At 62.9% G+C, this 19934-nt stretch overlaps 1 protein-coding gene across 1 annotated transcript in view; it reads right to left on the bottom strand.

Annotated features, from left to right (window-relative positions):
- Positions 1–19934, bottom strand: part of SNED1 (sushi, nidogen and EGF like domains 1) — a 60079-nt gene that overhangs the window by 26135 nt on the left and 14010 nt on the right. Inside the window, 16 exon segments of the mRNA XM_003133813.5 lie at positions 3910–4068; positions 4071–4082; positions 4336–4449; positions 4615–4731; positions 4936–5052; positions 6265–6381; positions 6852–6965; positions 7151–7255; positions 7388–7513; positions 10022–10135; positions 10212–10325; positions 11947–12060; positions 12329–12454; positions 14201–14363; positions 14957–15097; positions 17806–18093. Of these exon segments, the coding sequence (XP_003133861.3) occupies positions 3910–4068; positions 4071–4082; positions 4336–4449; positions 4615–4731; positions 4936–5052; positions 6265–6381; positions 6852–6965; positions 7151–7255; positions 7388–7513; positions 10022–10135; positions 10212–10325; positions 11947–12060; positions 12329–12454; positions 14201–14363; positions 14957–15097; positions 17806–18093 (2041 nt within the window).

Here is a 19934-nt window from a genome sequence, read left to right as displayed (position 1 = left end):
GTCCCTTGCGCCTGTATTTTCTCGAATGGCCCACTACAGTGTTACTCCTCACTTAACGGTTTGAGAGAACGCATCACTGAAGCAGTCTGGCCCTGCCGTTTTCTTGGTGGGAGAATTTTTAATCACAGATGAGACTTATTTAATAACTATGTGGCTATTCGTATTTCCTGTCCACTCCTGTGTCAGTTGTGGTAGTTTGTGTCTTTCTAGGCAGTGTCCGTCCTTTTCTCTACGTTGCGAGACGTGCTGGCCTCAAGGAGTTCGCAGCAGCTCCTTGTCCCTTCGATGCTGGGGTGCCTTCGTGGTGTCTCCTCTTGCAGCTGATGCTGCTGACTTTCCCCTCTGTCCCTCGTCAGCCTAGCTTTCAGGTTGACTATTTGCATTGGCCTTTTCAAGGAGTCTGCTTTTGGCTTCATTGATTTTCTCTGCATGTGTCTTTTTTATAATTACATTTCTAATTTTTGTTACTAGTCTATAAGAATGCAGTGAATTTTGTTGTAATGACCCACATCCACTGAACATGTCACATTTCCAGTCATTTTCCACCGTTTTTCCTGCAGATTAAAGACACGACCTTATCAGCTGCAAATACTGACATGTGTACTTCCTCCTTTAGCATCTTCATAACTTTAATTTCTTTTTCTCTCTTTACTGCGTGGGCTAGTACTGCCAGTGTAATATTGACGAGACTTAGTGATCATAGCCGTCCTTGTCGTAGTCCTAATTTTTAAAAAAAATATATGGCTGCACCCATGGTGTGTGGAAGTTCCCGGGCCAGGAGTTGAGTGTGAGCCGCAGCTGTGACCTACGCTGGAGCTGCAGCAACTCCGGATCCTTGAGCCCATTTGAGCTGAGCGAGGGGTCGTACCCATGCCTCTACAGCGTCCCGAGCCACTGCCATCCGATTCTTAACCCACCGTGCCACAGCGGGAACTCCATCTCGTTGCTGATTTTAAGGGGGATGTTTCTCTATTTAGGACAATGTCTGTTCTAGGCTGAGGAAGATACGGTCCAACTGCTCAGAAGCTCCTTTGCTGCCTCCTGTGTCTGAGTCAGTCCAACAGGAGAACAGCTTTCGGATTCCAGGTCCTCCCCCGTGTGTGGACGTCAGGAGGCTCGTCCAAGCACGGCCCTCCTGGCGTGACCTGTGCCCGCCTTCCTCACTGAGTACGCGGGGCATAACTGCGTCCAGCCCAGCTGTGCCCTGTGGGCTTCACGGGGGGCTTGGGCTCTGCTGTTTCTCTCGTCTAAGCTTTCCCTCCAGTAAATCCCAGATTACTTGACACCACACGGTACTAGGGCGCAGTGTCGTCGTGTTATTTTATCTGGATAAGGAAGTACTTGTTTGATCTTTATTTGACTAAAGAATTTGATCAAATGCTTATTATCCCTTCGTTGAGATTCTTACATAATTTTTCTCCTTCAGTGGGTTAATGGCGCAGATCTTGCTAATATCAACCTTTTTGCAACACCCCAACTGGACAGCCGTGTATACAGTCTTTAGAGACTGTCAGATTTTTGCGTCTGTGTCATGGGTTTCATGGACCCACACTTTTGCTTTCTTCGGCTCTGCCTTTCTGGAGTCGGTCTCACGCTTACGCTGGCTCCGCAGAGCGGGCTGGCGCGTGCTCTCTGAACAAGAGCCTGTCCTATGCTGCAACCGCCTGTTTCTTGGCAGTTTAGTAGGATCTGCCCGTAGCGTGGTGTGGGCTTGGTTTTTCTCTGTAGGAAAATGTCTTTGTATCCTCGGCTTTCCGACAGGTTAAAAGGTGTGACGTTGTGGGTTCTCCTTGAGGTCAAGTGAGAGGGCTGGTGTTTTGTAACTGTCTCCATCCTAGCCGATGGGTGACCTCTGTGTTTTAACAAGTTACCGTTTTATTATATTGCTCCGAGGTCGCTGCTGAGCAGTCTGGTGTCATCTGACTGTGATTCTTGTTCCTTTGTGGGTCCTTGTTCCTTTCTCGGTCTGAATGTTTTTTTTCTTTTTGCCATTTCTTGGGCCGCTCCCGAGGCATATGGAGCTTCCCAGGCTAGGGGTCTAATCAGAGCTGTAGCCGCCAGCCTACGCCAGAGCCACAGCAACGCAGGATCCGAGCCGCGTCTGCAACCTACACCACAGCTCACGGCAACGCCGGGTCCTTAACCCACTGAGCGAGGCCAGGGTTCGAACCCACAACCTCATGGTTCCTCGTTGGATTCGTTAACCACTGCGCCACGACGAGAACTCCCCACGGTCTGAATGTTTTAAGGACTTTTTTCCCCCCTGTTTGTCGCTGATATTCTTAAATTTTTAAATGATGCATCTCATGTTTCTCTCTTCCCCTGCTTGATGTTCTGCAGGCCCTCTCGGCCTCTGGCCATTCGTCAGTGACCCTGGGAATTGAGCGCCGAAGGGGCCCAAACACATGCCGCCCCGCTCTCCGACCCCGGTCACCGCGGCCTCAGCGCTTCTGCTCCCTCCTGGGCCCCACTTCCTGCCACTGGAGCATTTTCCTGGCTTCCGTCTGCTGCAGTGCCTCACACTGACCTTAGCTCGTCAGCTGGCTCTTTGTCGGATCCATCTGTGAGCACATGGTTATTTCCTCTGTCAGAGGTTTTCAACCCTCTTACTTCTGCTTTCCTTTTTTTTTTTTTTTTTTTGTCTTTTTGCCATTTTCTTGGGCTGCACCCGCAGCATATGGAGGTTCCCAGGCTAGGGGTTGAATCGGAGCTGTAGCCACCAGCCTACGCCAGAGCCACAGCAGCGCGGGATCCGAGCCGCGTCTGCAACCTACACCACAGCTCACGGCAACGCCGGATCCCCAACCCACTGAGCAAGGGCAGGGACCGAACCCGCAACCTCATGGTTCCTAGTCGGATTCGTTGACCACTGCGCCACGACGGGAACTCCACTTCTGCTTTCCTTAAAATTCTTGGCTGACCAGGTTTTTATGGCCAGTGCCACGTTTCATTTTGTATGTCTGTCGTGCTCGTTGGAAACTCTCATTTCTCCTCTGCACGCGTGCTCCCAGTAGTGTGTGTTGTCTGGGCTTCGCTGTTCGTGAGGCGACTGTGCTTCTCGGGGGTGAGGGTCTTGCTACCTCGGCTTAAGGGCTCGGGTTCTGGGTGCTCACTTCTCCCCGATGACATGTGGAGGCGAAGTGGCTGCAGGGTGGCCCCCCCAGACCGTCACCACCAGCCCTGGGGACTTGGAGGGACAGGAGTACAGGAGGGTGCTAGGTCCCCACCTGTCTCCCGGAATTCTCCACCTGGTAGGGCGGCCCAGGTCCACCTGGGCTTTGCAGGGCACTTGGGAGGCAGTAAGGAGTCACGTGCCCCACCCAGCTCTGGGTGCTGTCACTGTCCCCAAGCTACTTTGTTTAAAATTCTTGGTTTCACGAAAAATGCCTGATGGTCCCACAGATTTTCTGATGAACAGGGTTTGGAATGCTTTGGCTTGGTGCAACACGCCTGCTCCAGGGGCGCCGGTCAAGGGTGGCCTTGCCTCCAGACATGTGGGGAGGCCCTGGAGGTGATGCTCTCCAGAGCGGCACCCCACACATGGCCGTGGGGGTTTGTGGGTGCCTTGTTCAAATGCGGGGTCTGACTGCACAGCTCGGGGTGGGCTGGGAGCCAAGATGAGTCCTGAACCCCAATCTGCCTCTTTAGGGCTCTGCCTGTGGGTGGCCTCCTGGCCTCAGCAGCTTCCCTGCAGGCGGCACGTGGGTGTGGGACCCGAGCTCTGGGATGCTCTGAGGTCAGGGAAGCCCTTAGAGACAGGGCCAGAGTGGAGCTGGGACTGGGCGCCACCACCCTCACCGGGGTTTTGGCCTCACTTTGCATCGAGAGACCAAAGGGAGGTGGGTCGGGCCAGCTCAGCGCTGCAGCCCCTGCGCCCTCCCCCCCACCCCCCTAGGGCCCCCAGGTCACCGTGGCACTGGGGAGGCTCGCTCCAGACGCCCTGTGGCTGGCAGACCCGGACGCGGTTGGAGGCACTGAGGCTGTAGCCGCGGTCACACGAGTACACGGCCACCGAGCCCACCCGGGTGCCGTTGAAGCGCAGGGTGGCGTGTTTCACCTCCTCGGGGGCCCACAGTCCACCTCTGCAAGGACACGGCAGCCCTGTCCCACGCTGTGGGCGCCTGCCTGCGCTGCCCCCCTCCCCTGCTCTGCCCTCGGCCCCGCCGGGCTGCAGGGCCCGGGGCCTGTCCCCACGCAGCCTGTCCCTGGGAAGGACTTCCCAGAGGTCTCCTTTGCTCCCTCCCTCCGCCCGCCGCCCTCCGCCCAGGCTGGGCCTGCTCTGCCCGTAGGGACTGGAAGACGTCCCGCGTCCCGCCCTGACCCCTGCCCTCTCACCTGCCTGGCACCGGCGTCCCGTGTACCCTGCTTGGCAGCGGCAGGAGAAATCTGTGCCCAGGTCCTCGCAGGTACCCCCATTCATACACGGGCTCCGGAAGCAGGGGGAGGGGGCTGCAAGGGCACAGGGTCACGTCGCCCATCACCGTGGCCTCCCCGGAGGCCTCTGGGCTGCACGGAAGCATCCGGCCTCTTGACTCAGCTCGCCTCCCGCCCCTCCATGGTTGGGGCCATCGCTGCCCTGGAGACCTGTCCTCTTGCCTGCCGGCCCCGCCTTACCTATCTCACAGTGCCGCCCGGAGAAGCCTGGGGGACAGTCACACTTGTATTTGCCGATGTAGTGGAAGCAGGTGCCACCGTTGTGACAGGGGCCAGAGGCGCACGAGTCTGGCTTCCCTGGAAGGAGAAGGCACCCGTCGGGCAGGGTCGGAGGTCATGCACCCACCACCCCTGCTCCCTCCCCGTTCTTGGCATCCTGGAGCCGGGGGCCCTGTGGGGATGCTCTGACGAACAGCTGCATGGTGAGAGCCGAGGGCTCCATCTGGCCCTGGCCCCCGATTCTCCGCGGGCCGACCCCGGCTGGGCTGGGGCGGTGCGCACCGATCTCGCAGTGCCTCCCGGTGAAGGGGTAGGGGCAGGTGCAGTGGTACTCGCCGCCCGCCTCCTTGCACGTGCCGCCGTTCTTGCAGGGCCCTGAGCTGCACAGGCGCGGCCGGGCTGAATGCAGGGCAGAGAGAGACAGACAGGGTTGAGCATCCCTGACGCCCCCTCGAGCCGTCTCCGTCCTCCCCGCCCCCGCTCCACGCCCAGGCCTGCCGCTCAGCTGAACCGCTGATCGCAGCTCCAGCAGGTGCCAGGCCAGCCCGGTGCAGGTTGCAGTGAGACTCGCGGTCTGGGGACCCCCACCCAGCCTCCGGGCCCTCTGCACACCCGTCCTCTCTCCCTGCCCCAGGAGAACAGCGGGGAGCTGCCCCTGGCAGCTCGGGCAGCGCCGCACCCGCCTCCGCGTGGTGGGGACTGACATCCGAGGCAGAGGAGCCCTGCGGCAGTGCGGTTCTCATGTGCCTGTTTTCTGTCCCGGGTGGCGTGGGGGGTCCCTCCCTGGGCCCCTCCTGAGCTGGGGGGTGTCACACACTCAAAGTGTGGGGCAAGTGGCCTGACGTCCTCCGACCTTGAGGCGTCACGCCCTGCCGGGCACGTCCAGCCTCCTCCACGTTCTTGGGGGAGCGAGGCAGGAGCAGCCTTTTCTCCCACACGCCTTGCGGGGCCGCGCAGGCTGGCTGTCCACCCGTGTCCCTTTGTGTTCCTCCCTGGACGCCTTTGCTGAGGATGGAGGACCTTGGCAGCACAGACAGGGAAGCCGGCAGAGGGGGCGTCTTGCTGGAAAGGCCCTCCTCTGCAGGGCCGGGGGCAGCCGCGGGGCTCCAGGTCAGAGCACCAGGACCTGCCCTCGGGGCCAGCGTGGGGGCCACAGCAGCTTCTGGGTAAAGCTCCAGCGTTCAGCTCTCTGGACAAGGGAGGGCAGCAGGAGGGCTGGGCATGGCCGTGCGGGGTCTGGCGGCCGGCACTCTGGGCTCAGACCCAGGGGAAGCCTGGGTGCTGAAAAGGGTGCTGAAAAGGGTCCTGAGCATTGCTCCGTCGTGCGCGGAAGGGACAGGCCCGGCCTCACACTGCACGGAGGGACAGGCCCGGCTGGGGGAGGGTGAGGCTGTGAGCCTGCCGTGTATTTACACAGGCGTGTTCACACTCTAAGCAGTTACATGTAAAAAACGCCGACGGTGCCCACAGTTGTGTTACATTTAACAGAGTCCTAAAACATTAAAAAACCCAGTGGTTCTGAACCCGCTTGGAGGAATGCGGAGCAGGAAGGGACGCCTACAGGGAGGACCAGTGGCCCAGGCCAGCCCCCTGCGAGAGATGCGTGCCCACCTTTCTCGCAGTGCCTGCCGTGGAAGCCCCGCGGGCACTCGCACGTGTAGGAGTCGTCGTGGGCGTCACAGGAGCCTCCGTTGAAGCAGGGGTCCGAGTCGCAGGGGGACGGCAGTGCTGCGAGGGCAGAGGGTGGTCAGCCGACGTCCTTCGGGGAGCCGGGGCCCTCCCGCGTGCCCGCGGCCCAGGTCTTGGTTCCTCACGCCGGGCTCTCGGGCCCCCCACAAGTTTTTGTTGGCTTTTCCCTCGTCTAGAGGCTGGACTGAGCTGCAGTCGTGAGGGTCTTGGTACCGCCCCCCCCGGCCCCCGAGCACCAGTCCCCTGTGCACCAACGGGAGGCGGGCTGAAGGTCCTCCTGCAGGTGCCCGTCAGGCGCGGGGGACGCTCCCGCCGCTGAGCCCGAGGCTCAGGGAGGTGCCGCGTGATGCTCGCGACCGGCCAGCCGCCGGCCGACTGAGGGAGGGGCGCGTGGCCAGGCCGCCCACCCCCGGGTCCAGTCGCCGGCCTCCTCCGGCCACACCCACTGCTTTCCCCGCCAGACGCCCTGCCCCGGCTGCTGGGCAGGCTCGAGCCCACACCCTACTCACCGTGGCTGATGTTGTGGTCGGTGTGGCAGACGCAGAGGTAGCTCCCCCCGTACTCCATGCAGTAGCCCCCGTCGGGGCACTGTGTGTTCACGTTGCAGGGCGTGGCCGTGACTTCTGCAGGGAAGGGAAGCCTGTCTCACGGCCTCGCGCGGTGGGCGGGACCGCGTGTCCTTGAGAAGGACCGAGCAGCCTGAGCCTGGGGACCCCGCCTCCTGGGTCTTGCCGTGGGGATCCGGCCCTGGCCCAAGCCGCATTCACGTGTGGGCAGGAAGGCCCCTGCCCCAGCCCTGGGCACCTACCAAATTCGCAGAGGAGCCCGAAGAAGCCTGGGGGACACTGGCACAGGGTGGTGTTGGTCCCCAGGCACCGGCCTCCGTTGCGGCACTCACAGTCTTGGGGGGTTCCTGCCATGGAGGAGGGGGAGGAGCTGCCGATGTCGGGGGGCTGGGAGGCAGGGCCCCCTGCCGTCGCCCCCTCCCCGACTCCCGGGTGTCTGCACGTGCTCCCCGCCGCCCGGCAGCCCGGTCTGCACTCACTCTCCCTGCAGTGGAGGCCCATGAAGCCTTCCGGGCACTCGCACACGTAGCCCTCATCTGCATCCACGCAGGTGCCCCCGTTCTGGCAAGGGGCCGAAAGGCAGGCGTCGGACACTGGGGGTTTTCCTGCAAGAAGGACAGCGAGGGGTCACCCAAGGCCTCGCGGAGAGGAGGGCTTCAAGCTGGGTTCTGGGGCCATGTGCCTGGAAACTGATTTCAGGAGCCCTCACCCCAGGTCCTTGTTCAGAGCAGAGCGAGAAGCAGGAGTGAGAAGGCCCCACCGTGGGCGCCAGCAGGCCCAGCAGAGGCCAGAGACCTCCAGACCCCCCTGGTCAAGCGCCTCTGAGGGGTGATATGCAGGTCAGGGGACACAGTCCTTCTCAACTCTTGAGCCTGATTTCATGGCCGACAGCACGGCCTGGCATGGGGAAGGGCCGTGGCGTCTGGGGATGACAGCGGGCCCGGTCCCCGCAGCCTCACTGGTCCCCGTGCCGTGTCCTCTGAAGCCCCACCGAGGACGGCTGTCCCTCCTGGGGTCCTGGCAGCTTTGGCTTCCTGTATGCTGATCTGTGTTCCCCGGTGGTGTGTGCTCGGAGTTACTGCGTCTTCTCAAGGAACTTCCTGGGGCCGTTACAAGCGGCCCCTCTCCGTCCCCGGCCACCCTCCTGCTCTCGCGTTGAACCGAGGGACAGGAGTGCAGCCCCTGCAGCTTCTCCCAATCAGTGTCGGCCAACCGCGTCCTTCCGCTCTTTCAGAATTTCTCCTGGGAGCTAAGGTGCAGCGAAATGGCCTGTGCTTGACACTCGCTCGCAAGAACTTTGAGACACATGTCGGAGATGAAGGTGGCTCAGCGCGTCGCCTCCCAGGGACGTTAAAAGGGAAATGAAGGAGTGAGTGAGCATGTGTGCTGGTCGTTGGCATGAGACGGACGGACGTCCCGGGCGCGGCTGTCCCTCACCTCGGGTTCCGGCCAACTTCCTGTTGTACCTTGGAATGCGGCTCATGAGCGTGAACGGGGAGTAAAAGCGTTAGCTCTTTCCTCCCTCCCTCCCTCCCTGCCTCCCCCTCTCTCTCTCCCCCCACAGCTTATGGAGGCTCTGGGCCAGGGATGGAATCCAAGCCACAGCAGTGGCCTCTGCTGCAGCCGTGGCAACGCCGGATCCTTTAACCCACTGGGCCGGGCCAGGGATCAAACACGCAGCTCCACAGCAACCCAAGCTGCTGCTGTCAGAGTCCTAAGCCACTGCGCCACAGTGGGAACTCCTAGTCGTTGTTTCTTATTGTTCACTTTCTTTTTTCTTTTTTTGTCTTTTTAGGGCCACACCTGCGGCATATGGTGGTTCCCAGGCTAGGGGTCCAATTGGAGCTGTAGCCGCCGGCCTGCACCACAGCCATAGCAACGCGGGATCCGAGCCGCGTCTGTGACCTACACCACAGCTCACGGCAGCGCCAGATCCTCAACCCACTGAGCGAGGCCAGCGATCAAACCCGTGTCCTCATGGATGCTAGTTGGGTTTGTTAACCCCTGAGCCATGACGGGAACTCCTTGTTCACTTTCATTTCCATTATTCCTTGTACAAAATGTAGTTTCTTTGCAAAATCCCACTTATTTTCAGACACGAGTTCAGTCAAATGCTTAGATAACGACCGAGGTGGGTGAGTTGCCACCCATCGCCATGATTTCAAGCCGCAGGCGGGGCTGCCCCTGCCCCTCTGCACTGTGAAACCTCACCCCTTCTCAGGCACGGCCAGCCCTGCCAGCAGCCATCCCGCCAAACTCCCATGGCAGGCACAGTGTTCGTGTGCATCTCACTATGGGTAAAACCTAATTTCCTTCTTAAATTTTTGGACTCAAATACATCTGGTGATTTTGTCCTGAGCAGCTCCCTGGGGAGGAGCGTGCACAGCCGTCGTCGGCCTAGGGGCTGAGGCTTTGGGAGGTTGGGCCACGTCAGATGCTGGAGACCTACATTTAGGGAGTTCCTGCCGTGGCTCAGCGCTAACGAACCCGACCAGTATCCATGAGGATGCAGGTTCGATCCCTGGCTTCGCTCTGTGGGTGAAGGATCCGGTGCTGCCGTGAGCTGTGGTGCAGGTTGCAGATGGGGCTCAGATCCCGCGTTGCTGTGGCTGTGGCGCAGGCCGGCAACTGCAGCTCTGATTCAAACTTCCACATGCCCCAGGTGTGGCCCTAAAAAGCAAAGATAAAAATAAAAAATAAAGACCTACATTTATTTTGTAGGTCAGAGATCCTGTGGGTGGTTTAACTGATCTACCGAGTCGTAACTGGCATTTAAAGCACAGGCAGAAGAACAGAAACTGGCAGGTTCCCTCTCGTGTAGGAGAGATGAGCCACTCCCACGGCTGGTTCCCTGCACGGCGAGGGGTCTGGAGAAGGAGGGGGGCCTTGTGCGGCCCGGAATCTCCTGAAGAGGCGAAGAGGGAAGAGGGCCGCGAGTGTGGTCATCCAGCCCTGCACTTTGCGGGCGGAGGCCAGGCCCGGAGAGGGGCACAGGCGTGCTCAGCCTCACACAGCACGCGGCCCCTGGGAGGCAGGTGGGGCTGAGCGGACAGGGAGGGAGAGGGGCAGCCGACCACTGTCACTGAGGAGGGCTGCGGGCACGTGGCTGTTACCTGTCTCGCAGCGAGGTCCCTGGAAGGGCTCTGCACACAGGCAGCTGAAATTCCCCAGCAGGTCCACGCACGACCCTCCGTTCAGGCAGGGCCCGGAGCGGCACTCGTCCACGTCTGGGGGGGCAGAGGCGGGGCTTGGCTCCGAGCCAGCCCTGGCTGCGCCCGGCCCCGCCCCCCCGAGCCCACTCACCTGTCTCGCAGGCTGCGCCCGTGTAGCCGGCCGGGCACACGCACACGGCGGTGCCGCCCTCAGCCTGGCACCAGCCGCCGTTCTCACACTCTTTGGCGTCACATGGAAGTTGGGCTACAGTGCAAAGAGGGGAGGTCGGGTTCCCAGCTGTGGCCCTGGGACGCCCTTGCCCCGCTCCTGACATCGGGGCTGCAGCTCGGGTGAAGCTGGCAGTCTCTGGGGCATCAGGCCGTCCCCACCCACTGGCCCCTGAGCTTGCCGGAACTGGGGGGGGGTGCAGCTCCCCAGCTCCAGGACGGTTCTCCTGCTAAGCTACTGTGACAAGAGCGGGACTGGGGCGCTGGCTGGAGAGATTCCTTCCAGTGGGGGTGGGGGGTACAGCCTCTGATGGAGTCTGGAAGGGTACGCGGTGCCTGGGGTGCAGGAGGGGCCTGAATGCTCCTGGGGTGAGGGTCAGGGGATGCGTCCGGCTGCAGGGACAGTCCTTCCTGCACAGGCTCGCAGCCCCCAGCCAGAGTGGTCGTGAGCCGGTGGGAGCCAGCCTCTGCCTCTCACCCAGGATGCCTTCCACCTCGGGCACCCCTTGGTGGCTGCTGGCCTGTGCACCACGTTCCCCCAACTGTGTCCCTTGTCCCCAAACAACTCAGCACAGGAACCAAGTGGCTCCCAGAGCTGCCCCTTTCCTGGAGTCAGGGAGTGGGGTGGGGGAAGGAGAGAGCCTGGACCCCCAGAGGCGTTCAGGTGCTTGGTGGCTCTTGGCACATGGCGAGCCCTGCCTGTGGGCCTAACACTGCCAGAGGGCATGGCTGGGCACCAGGGGGGAGGGGAGATGGGGCGGGCTGCACCCGTGTTCTGGCAGGACTCTGCTCGGCACCCCGGCTGCAGTGGGCGCTGGGGCTGAGGTGGGTCCTGAGACCAGAGCACCTCTTGGGGGTGGGGCTGGTACTTGTGGGTGTTGCCATAGTGGCCGCTGGAGACCAAGCTCAGGGCTCCTGGCTTGAGTCTCAAGCCCTCCGCAGGCCTCACGCAGCCCAGTGTTCACAGCAGAACTCAAGACCACATGTCCCCGAGGCTGTCCGTCTCCTTAGAAAAGGGGTTTCTACGCTGGGAAGCTGGCGTGGTTCCCTGTACACACGCGGTTTACCAGCGCGTTACTGTGCTTCTAAATCAGTAACACATCAGTAAGTGTGAGCGGCGGGAATCTGGGGTCGCGGTGCTTTGATTTTAAGGGACTCCGTTTGTTGGGCTCCCCTGGGGGCGGGAGTGGGGGCGTCCGCCTTCCTTCTCAAGGTGGGTGATGGGCCAGGGTGAGGGGTCCCCAAAGAGGTGCCAGGGGGCAGGGCAGGCAGCAGAGGCCTGATCTGAAAGCACCACTTCAAAGGAGCTGCTCTTGGCGGGGGTGGGGGAGGGCTGCAGTCTGGAAGCAACGCGGGGGTCTTTGGGAGGGCCTGAAAGACCCTAACCCAGGCCTAGGCTGTGAGACCACCGGAGTGGAGAGAAGCAGCCTCTCCTCCTGCCGGGAGCAGCAGGGTTCAGGGTACAGGGGCACGGGTCTCAGGGTGAGGGTCCAGAGCCGAGACCTCTTCCCTGGGCTGAGGGCCGTGGTCAGTGCTCCTGATGGGATGGGACCTTTCCTCTGGATCTGGCCTCCTGCCCCACTCCAGCCCCACTGGGCTGCCCACATCTGGGCCCCCCTGTCGCCCATGAATCCATGAGCTGGGCAGCTTTCTCATACCTGTCTCGCAGGTGTGTCCCCCGAAGCCAGCCGGGCACTGGCAGCTGAAGCTGTCCACGCCGCTCGTGCAGGTCCCGCCGTTCCGACACGGGTGGGAGGCACACTCATTCACATCTGGAAAACAGGACGGGCTGGGGCCTCGGGGGCGGCGGAGGGAGGCAGGTTGGGCGGGGGGACAGCAGGTGCCCGCTGGTCAGCTCGAGCACCTACCCACCTGCTCGGGGTCATGAAGCCTCTTGTCTGGCTCCCCGCGAGGCACCTCATACCCATCACCCATACCCGGGGACAGAGACCCTGGACCTCGGGCTCCTGGGCTGCTGGCTGTGCCCACCGTGCTCCCGCGGAGCGCAGGCCTCCCGGAGCTGTCCTGCCAGTCACTCACCCAGGTGGCACCTCCTCCCCGTGAAGCCCGAGAGGCAGGAGCAGGTGTAGGAGGGGCTGCCCGTCACGCAGTCGTCGATGCATTTGCCGCCGTTGAGGCAGGGGCGCAGGGCCAGGCACACAGAGGCTGTGGACACAGGAAGAGCAGGGCCGTCACCCGACCCGGGGCCCCGGGAGGAGGCGCGGTGTGGTCCGCTGCTGCCCAGCGTCCACGGCTTCACTTGCAGGTCTGCACAGGGTGCCCCGAGCAGGGCCGCTGGCAGGTCTGTTCGGGGCCCGCCTTCCGGAGAACCCGAGTCCCGGGTTCGGACCTCCAGCAGGGGGGAGGCCCCGGGGGGAAGCTGGCCGGCGTCGGGGGTGGGGGTGGGGGTGGGGCGGGGACACTCCGGAAGGGGCCTCTGGCCCACAGTGCCCTGGAGGCTGTGGGTGTCTTTGCAGATGGCTCCTGCTCACCCCGTCCATTCCCCTGGCCACACGGGCACTCAGGCCCGACCTGCCTCCCTTCCTGGTCAAGCCGATGTGGGTGGAACCTCAGCCTGACACTCACAGGCTCCCACTCTGGGCTTGCAGCGTGGGGGTGGGGACGCAAAGGCACTGCTCCCCCCCATAGCAAGGTGCTCCTTTGCACGCGAGCCCCCTCCACCTGCACCCCCCAGAGGCCTGGGGCGGGGGGAGGGACACCTCCACAAGAGAACAGGGTCCCCGAGGGACTGACTGGACCCTCTCCTGAGGACCCCACTCCTCAGGGTCACAGCCTGCAGCCTCTGCAGGGGGCATGGACCTGCCCACAGCGGCCCCCACCTGCATGCCTACTTTCCTCCGCAACCACAACCCAGACCGCCCCTGCTCCCTGGCAGGTCCAGCTGCTGCCCACCTGAGGGAGTGGCTCGCAGGGTGCCATCCCCTGCCCTGGCCACCACTGCTGCGAGCCCAGCAGGGTGGGCGGGGTCATGGGCCCTGGGGCTCCTCCCACCCGCCGCACCACCACCCTCCACTCTGGGGTGGAGGTTGGAATCCCTGGCCCTGAGCTCCCCGCCCTGTGAGCTCCCGCTCAGTGCTCACACTTGGCCAGGGCTTACTCGGGGCCCCAGTGAGTGGGTGGGCTCGGGGTTTCCAGGCCTCACCAAGGCCCACATCCAGTCCTGGGCTGGTGCAGCCTGCACCCCCACTGCCCCTGCTCGGGGCCTGGCCCCACCCCAGGTGTGTGGGCCTCCCCTTCCAGCAGGTCTGGGTGCCCTGGGTTCTTTCTTGGGACAGTGTTCAGGAGAAGCAGCCCTCTGAGTGTCCTTGGTCCCCTTGGGGGTGGGAGGGGGTCCCAGCCTGGGTCTCATGTGGCCCCAGGCTTGGCGGGAGGAGCGGCCCAGCAGCCATTGGGCAACCCCTTCAGTTAATAAGCAGTGGTTTCCGGAGGCCACACCGCGGAGAACTGGCAACACATCCTTCCGTGGCCAGTCCGGGCTGTTTCCACAGGCCACGCCCCTGGGACGGACCCTGCTCGAAGGACCCCCTGGTCGCCAGGGAGCTCCTTCCCCACGGGTAGGTGTCCAGGTGGTGAGACCAGCACCCCGCCACGCGTGAGGCGAAGGCCTGCCCGCAGGGGGCCGGAGACCCAGCCCCTCCCCTTTACCCTGCAAACCGTTGTCTCCCCTCGACACCCCCCACCTCTCTGTGCGCCCAGAGCGGAGGCAGGATGCGCCTCCAGGGGGAGACCGGGGCTCAGGGGGAGCCTGGACGAGCCCACGTTCACAGCCCAGGGGAAGGGAGCCGAGGTGGGCGGGGCTATGGGCCCTGGGGCTCCTCCCACCCGTCGCACCACCCCCGCCCTAGGCCCCGCCCCCGCCTGGGAAGCCGGAAGCCCTCTCCGTCCTCTTACTTGTATGGCTGCAGCCCCCCACGCGCACCTGGGCATCATCGATTCTGAACGCCCAGCGCCCGGGCACGCCCACGTTGGTGGTGGTCTCCACCTCGGCCACGTCCGCTGTGCGCGAGCCGGGGATGCTGAAGTAGCGCCGCCCATCACCTGCGTTGAAGCCGGCCTAGGGGTGGGGAGGGCAGCAGGTGCGGGCTGGGTCGCACGTCTCCCTTCAGTTCTTGAGACCCATCTCCCGCGGGGTGGCCAGGGCCAAAGAGCTCATGTGGGAGGGGCCTTGTAAGAGTCGGGGTACCCTCCCCAGGCGGTGCCGTTCCTCCTGCCACTGAGGGCGGTGGGCCCTGGCCGCCCCCTCCCCCAGCCCTTCTCGCTCACTCCAGCATCCCGCAGGACCCCGGGGCAAGTGTGACGGCGGAGAGGGTGGCAGCGGGAGGAGTCACATGGGGAAGGAGCACCCCGCCCTGGGGCTTGCCCTCGACTTCTCCCTCCACACCCGGACTGTCTGCCAGCCGCTCTGCCTTGGGCCGTGGGCCGGGCAGGCCACCCCAGAAGTGCACACAGAACTCTGTCCCCCTGCAGCGGACCCTGTGGGGCCGGCCGAGTGGTCAGAGCCAAGGTGCCTTTGACAGGGAGTGTTTCCGTGATTCTGGCTGTGAGAGGCCTGCAGCCCCCAACCGCCCTCTCCGCGCCCCCGCTGGCCCCTGCACAGTTCCGGGGGTGTGGGGGTCCGCCTGGCTCGGCAGCCCCAGGGGCCCCTACCTGAGCCGCGATGCCCCCCAGGCCTGTGGCGTTGCCCCCGCTGCTGGCGTGCGTGCCCGTGGTCCACGTGATGGTCTCGTAGTTGAAGATGGTGAAGGAGAGCCGGCCGTCGGTGATGAGCACGGTCTGGAACGTGTTGACCTGCCAAGGAGGGGCCTGAGCGGGGGCCCGCGCCCCAACCCAGCCGGACCTGCCCGCCCGCCCTCCCGCGGGCACAGTGCCCGGGGCCCTGAGCCCTCCTCGGTCTCCCCGGCCGCGCGTGGAGGGCCCCCCGACCTTGTCCTACCCCGCCGTGCGTCCCCGGCGCCTGGCCCCCAGTACTCTGTTGCCTGGGAGTGAGGGAAACACGGGGGCGTGGGGGCGAGCGGATGCCAGGAGCAGGCGCTGTCCCTTGCGGGGCACAGAGGGTTAGGCCTTCCTTGGCCCTCGTGTGAAATGGGCAAGAATGTAAGAAGGGAAAGGGATGCCGAGGGGGAGACAAGGAGAAGCCGTTCTTCACCACTGATTTTTTTGGCTTTCGTGGCGTTCTCCTCCGTGAATGTGGCAGTGGGCAGTGTGTACACAAGAGGGGCTGTCTCCGACTGGGCAAAGGGTGAGGCTGTTTAAGAAATGCTCTTGGGGCACGTGGCGACGCTGAACAGCAGTGAAATTGGGGATTTGCACACGCATGGACATAAAAGGCAGACGGCCACTGGAGCGGCAGCCTTGGCGGACTGCAGGTGCTGGGCCCACCCTCTTCCACAGATGGAAGGCGACAGCAGGGCACAGCGCCCCCTTCAGGAGGGCAAGCGTGGGTGCTAGACTGTGGAGGCAGGAGCGCGCTGCGGGCAGCCCCTAGGGAGGACAGCCTGGGGTCAGCAAGGCCAGGCTGCGTCGTGCCCGCGGCCGGGGCCCAGACGTTTGGGAGGCTGAGGATGTGGCCAAGCTTCACCGCCACTCCCCTTGGTCATCCAGCTCTGAGGGCACGCCCGGAGGAGGGCTCCATGGGTCCAGCTTAGAGAGCTGCTCCCACCCAAACTCAGATTCTGGTCCCCTGTGTCACAGGACAGTCATTTTGGAACTGACATCTCCGGTTTGAAAAGAGGAGGGGGCACTAAGGACCCTCCATCAGCTTCCTCCGGGCGGAGAGGAAACGGGGAAAGTGGCGCTGCAGAGGCGCCCGCATCGTCTTTAAAATGATGTTGAGGAGGTCCCGTTGTGGTCCCGTGGTTAACGAATCCGACTGGGAACCATGAGGTTGCGGGTTCGACCCCTGGCCTCTCTCCGTGGGTACAGGATCCGGTGTTGCTGTGAGCTGGGGTGTAGGTCGAAGACGCGGCTCAGATCCCACATCGCTGTGGCTGTGGTGTAGGCTGGTGGCGACAGCTCCGATTAGACCCCTAGCCTGGGGACCTCCATATGCCGTGGGTGTGGCCCTAAAAAGCCAAAAAGCCAAAAAAAAAAAAAAAAAAAAGAAAGATGTAGAAGAACATGCGAGAGTGAAGACAGTGCCCACTGGACGGCTGAGTGGGAGAAACTCCGACAAAGCAGCGTGTTCTGGGCGGTCCTGTTTATTTTCGAGGGTGGGCAGGGCACGACAGGCACGAGGGACTGGGAGTCACCTCCTGGTGTGCAGTCGTAGATTCTTTTCTCAAATTTTTGTCATTAAGACATTTTTCTTACAGATGGGTGGTAAGAAACCCAGACTTGGGGAGCGTCAGCAGGCTGTGCGTGAACAGGTTCACGCGGGTGAAATTTGTTTGTAGTGAAGTTTACAGAAAAAGCCCATCCTGAGTCACTGTCACACTCCTTAAAAAACCCCAACCGGGAGCGTGTCACGCACAATGCACCTGCCCAGCTGGCCTGCTTCTCTTTTCCTCTTGGCCCCGGGAGGGTCTGCGGGCACCTCTATCCCTACGTCCCTCTCTCCGCCATCCCTGCCTCTCCCGCCTGTACCATCTACCTGAGTCCCCGTTACCTGGGGACTCCAGGCACTGCCTCAGCCCAGCCGGGACCAAGCCTGTCCCCTGCACCTCCTTGACTTTGGGTACAAGCCTCGCTGTCCCCACCCCCAATCGGTGCAACGCCCCTGTTGGCTTCTCTGTCCCCTCAGCCCAGCATTGTCACAAGCGCCCCCGGTCGTTGCCCTGAGCCTTCCAGGTCCTCCAGCTCAGCCCCCTCTGCCTGGCACAGCATCGGGCAGAGCCGTGCCCTGCTGGCGTGGTTGTTGGTGTCACCTCAGCTAGTGCGAGCCCCACGGGGGAGACTCGTCCTGTGTTCTCTTTCCAGGGCTGCCTCCCCGGAACCCAGAACACTGCCTGCCCCGGATGCGCCCCCGAATGCATGTTTATCAAATGTATGGGCGAAGGTCCCCAAAGGCCTCCTGCTCCCCACTGCCTCTTCCCGGGAGAGCCGCCCTCGTCCTGGGCGGTCGCAGCCGCGGGGCCATCCGTCCCACGTCCACTGCCGAGGGGCAGCTGCTGTCCTCACCGGGTCGTGTGGTGGCTCAGTGGCGTCAAGGAAGGAGGTGTTTGATGGAGTGAACGTTCCTTTAACCTTTAAGGACCGAGCTGTTCCAGTCCTTCTAACACAGGCTGCCTGAGCCCCCCGAGTGTGAACTGCTGTATCGGGGGCACCTGGCGTTGCCCTGGATGCGGTGGCCTCCAGCAGGGCCAGGGCAGGTCTGGCTCCATCCTCCTCCAGCCTGGCCCTGTGACCTTGGCCCTGTGACCTTGGGCGAGCACCTGCCGTCCCTCAGCCCAGCTTCCCCTCTCGGGCTTGGACCAGGGGTCCCGTCTGGCCCTCCCAGCAAGGTGAGGGCCCTGGAGGGAGCCCCGGGGCCCCAGGTGGGCTGGGGCACGGACACTCACGGGGGAGGAGGAGCTGCCTCCGTAGAAGGTGACGCGGTGCCAGGTGGCTATGAAGACCCAGGTGGCCGAGAAGCCTGGGAGCTCAGGGAAGTAGCGCCTGATGTCGCCCGTGGCTCTGCGCAGCGTGGCCGCGTCGGTGGCCTCCCGGTAGTACACGTCCCCTGCCCGCCGATTGTCCACGTCCGCCCAGAAGGCCGCCACCACGCAGCGGTCCCTGGCGACGGGAAAGGCCGCGGGAGTGAACTGCGAGACCTCCTTCAGGAAGGAGATGACCCCGTTGTTGTTCACCTGTCGGGCGGAAGAGCCGGAGAGGGCAGGTGGGGACCCGCCCAGCCTCGGCGCCAGCGCCTGCCCGGCCCGGGCCACGCTTCGCCGCCCTCCTGGGGAGGCTGTGGCTCAGGGCACAGCTCTGGCACATGGGGCTGCCAGTGTGGGCCGGGGGAGCCCCGGGGGGGCCCTGGCTTTGGGCAGGTGGGGTGCTCAGACCTGCCCAGGGGCCCCGGCTCCTCAGTCCCCCTCCCGTCAGGGGCCTGGGGAGGTGGGGGGCGGCGCCTCAGCCTCTGAACCAGGGGAAGGGTGAGCAGGACGCAAGCTCCGTGGGCAGGTGGGATGGGTGGGGACGGGGGGAGGCCGCAGGGCCTCCAGGCACTGGGAGTCTGTGCTCAGGGCTCAGGCAGTGAGAGCCCCAGGAGGTTCTGAACACAGGGGTGGAGCCGCGTCTGCCGAGAGACACAAGCGGTTCCAGCGCTGACCCTGCCTCTCGCTAGCTGTGCCACCACCAGGCGAGTCGGCTGTCGCCTCTCTGTGCTCTGGCTTTTCCCCCGGAGAGGGGTGAACACTCGTTCTGGCCTCAGGGCGTGCCGGGCAGGGCCGAGTGGGTTAACACTCCGAGTCAGCTCTAGACAGCCGGCATCCGCCCTGGGAAGGCTGGGGTCAGACTGCCCTTTTAGAAACGGCCCTGGCCTTCCCCGCAGGCTCTGCAGTCTACACCAGGGAAGGCGGACTCGCACGCCTCTCTTCTTAAAGGCACCGAGGAGTGAACAAGGGATGAGTTTCAATTCCAGATCTCGGAGGACACGAGACGGGAGCCCAGCGCCCAAGGCTCCTTTTCCCTGAGCGAGCACACCTGCAGGTGGAGAAGCAACACCCCCAAAACAGCCCCGCAGCCCCTGCAGCCTCGTGGGGGGAAGGAGGTCAGTGCAGGACCTCAGAGCCGCTTGCGGCGCGGGAGCCTGAGGCCCTCCCTTGAGGTTGGGACAGCTGAGGCCCCTCACGACTAGGGTGGCCCCGAGGTGGACGGTCCTTGTCTGGCCATCCACGCCACCTGAGCAGACCAGGCGCTTCGAGCCAGAGCCTAGGGCGAGGTGGCTCCTGGCAGGAAACATCCCCAGGTTCCAGGCAGGAGCCAGGAAGAACCTTCTCTGGAGGAAGATGGCTTTGTCTTGGGCCTCAGGTTGTTCTGGTATTTGTTCCAGCACAAAACTGGGGCACAAAGACAATGAGGAGCAGAAGGGAGACACTGCTTGCGAGAATAAGCAGAGTTAAGAGAAACACCAGCTAGTGGGACTCTCAGACACAGACAGTGAAGTAACCCGGCTGGGGTACCCCATATGCCTCAGGTGTGATCTTAAAAAGCCGCTTAAAAAAACTACAACTGAGGCGTTCCCGTCATGGCGCAGTGGAAACGAATCCGACTAGGAACCATGAGGACACAGGTTCAATCCCTGGCCTCGCTCCGTGGGTTAAGGATCCAGCGTTGCCATGAGCTGCAGTGTAGGTTGCAGACATGGCTTGGATCCCGCATTACTGTGGCTCTAGCGTAGGCCGGCGGCTACAGTGCCGATTCGACCCCTAGCCTGGGAACCTCCAAACGCCATGGGTGTGGCTTTAAAAAAAAAGACAAAAGACAAAAAACAAAACAACCGAGGTAATCCACCAGGTGGAGAGGCTAAAAAAGAAAAATGCCATGATTACGTCGACAGATGCATAAAAAGCAGCGGGCAAAATCCTGCACTCCGTCGCGACAAAGACCTCGCGTAACTCGGAACAGAGGGGGGCTTCCTGAACTCGATAGGGTATCGACAGAAGACCCACCACTGACGCCAGCCTTAGTGCCAAGAAACGATGCT

Source organism: Sus scrofa, chromosome 15, assembly GCF_000003025.6.
Source record: "Sus scrofa isolate TJ Tabasco breed Duroc chromosome 15, Sscrofa11.1, whole genome shotgun sequence".
Classification (NCBI taxonomy): Eukaryota; Metazoa; Chordata; class Mammalia; order Artiodactyla; family Suidae; genus Sus; species Sus scrofa.
Note: the sequence above shows the minus strand (reverse complement) of the source record. Positions and strands in the feature narration are given on the sequence as shown.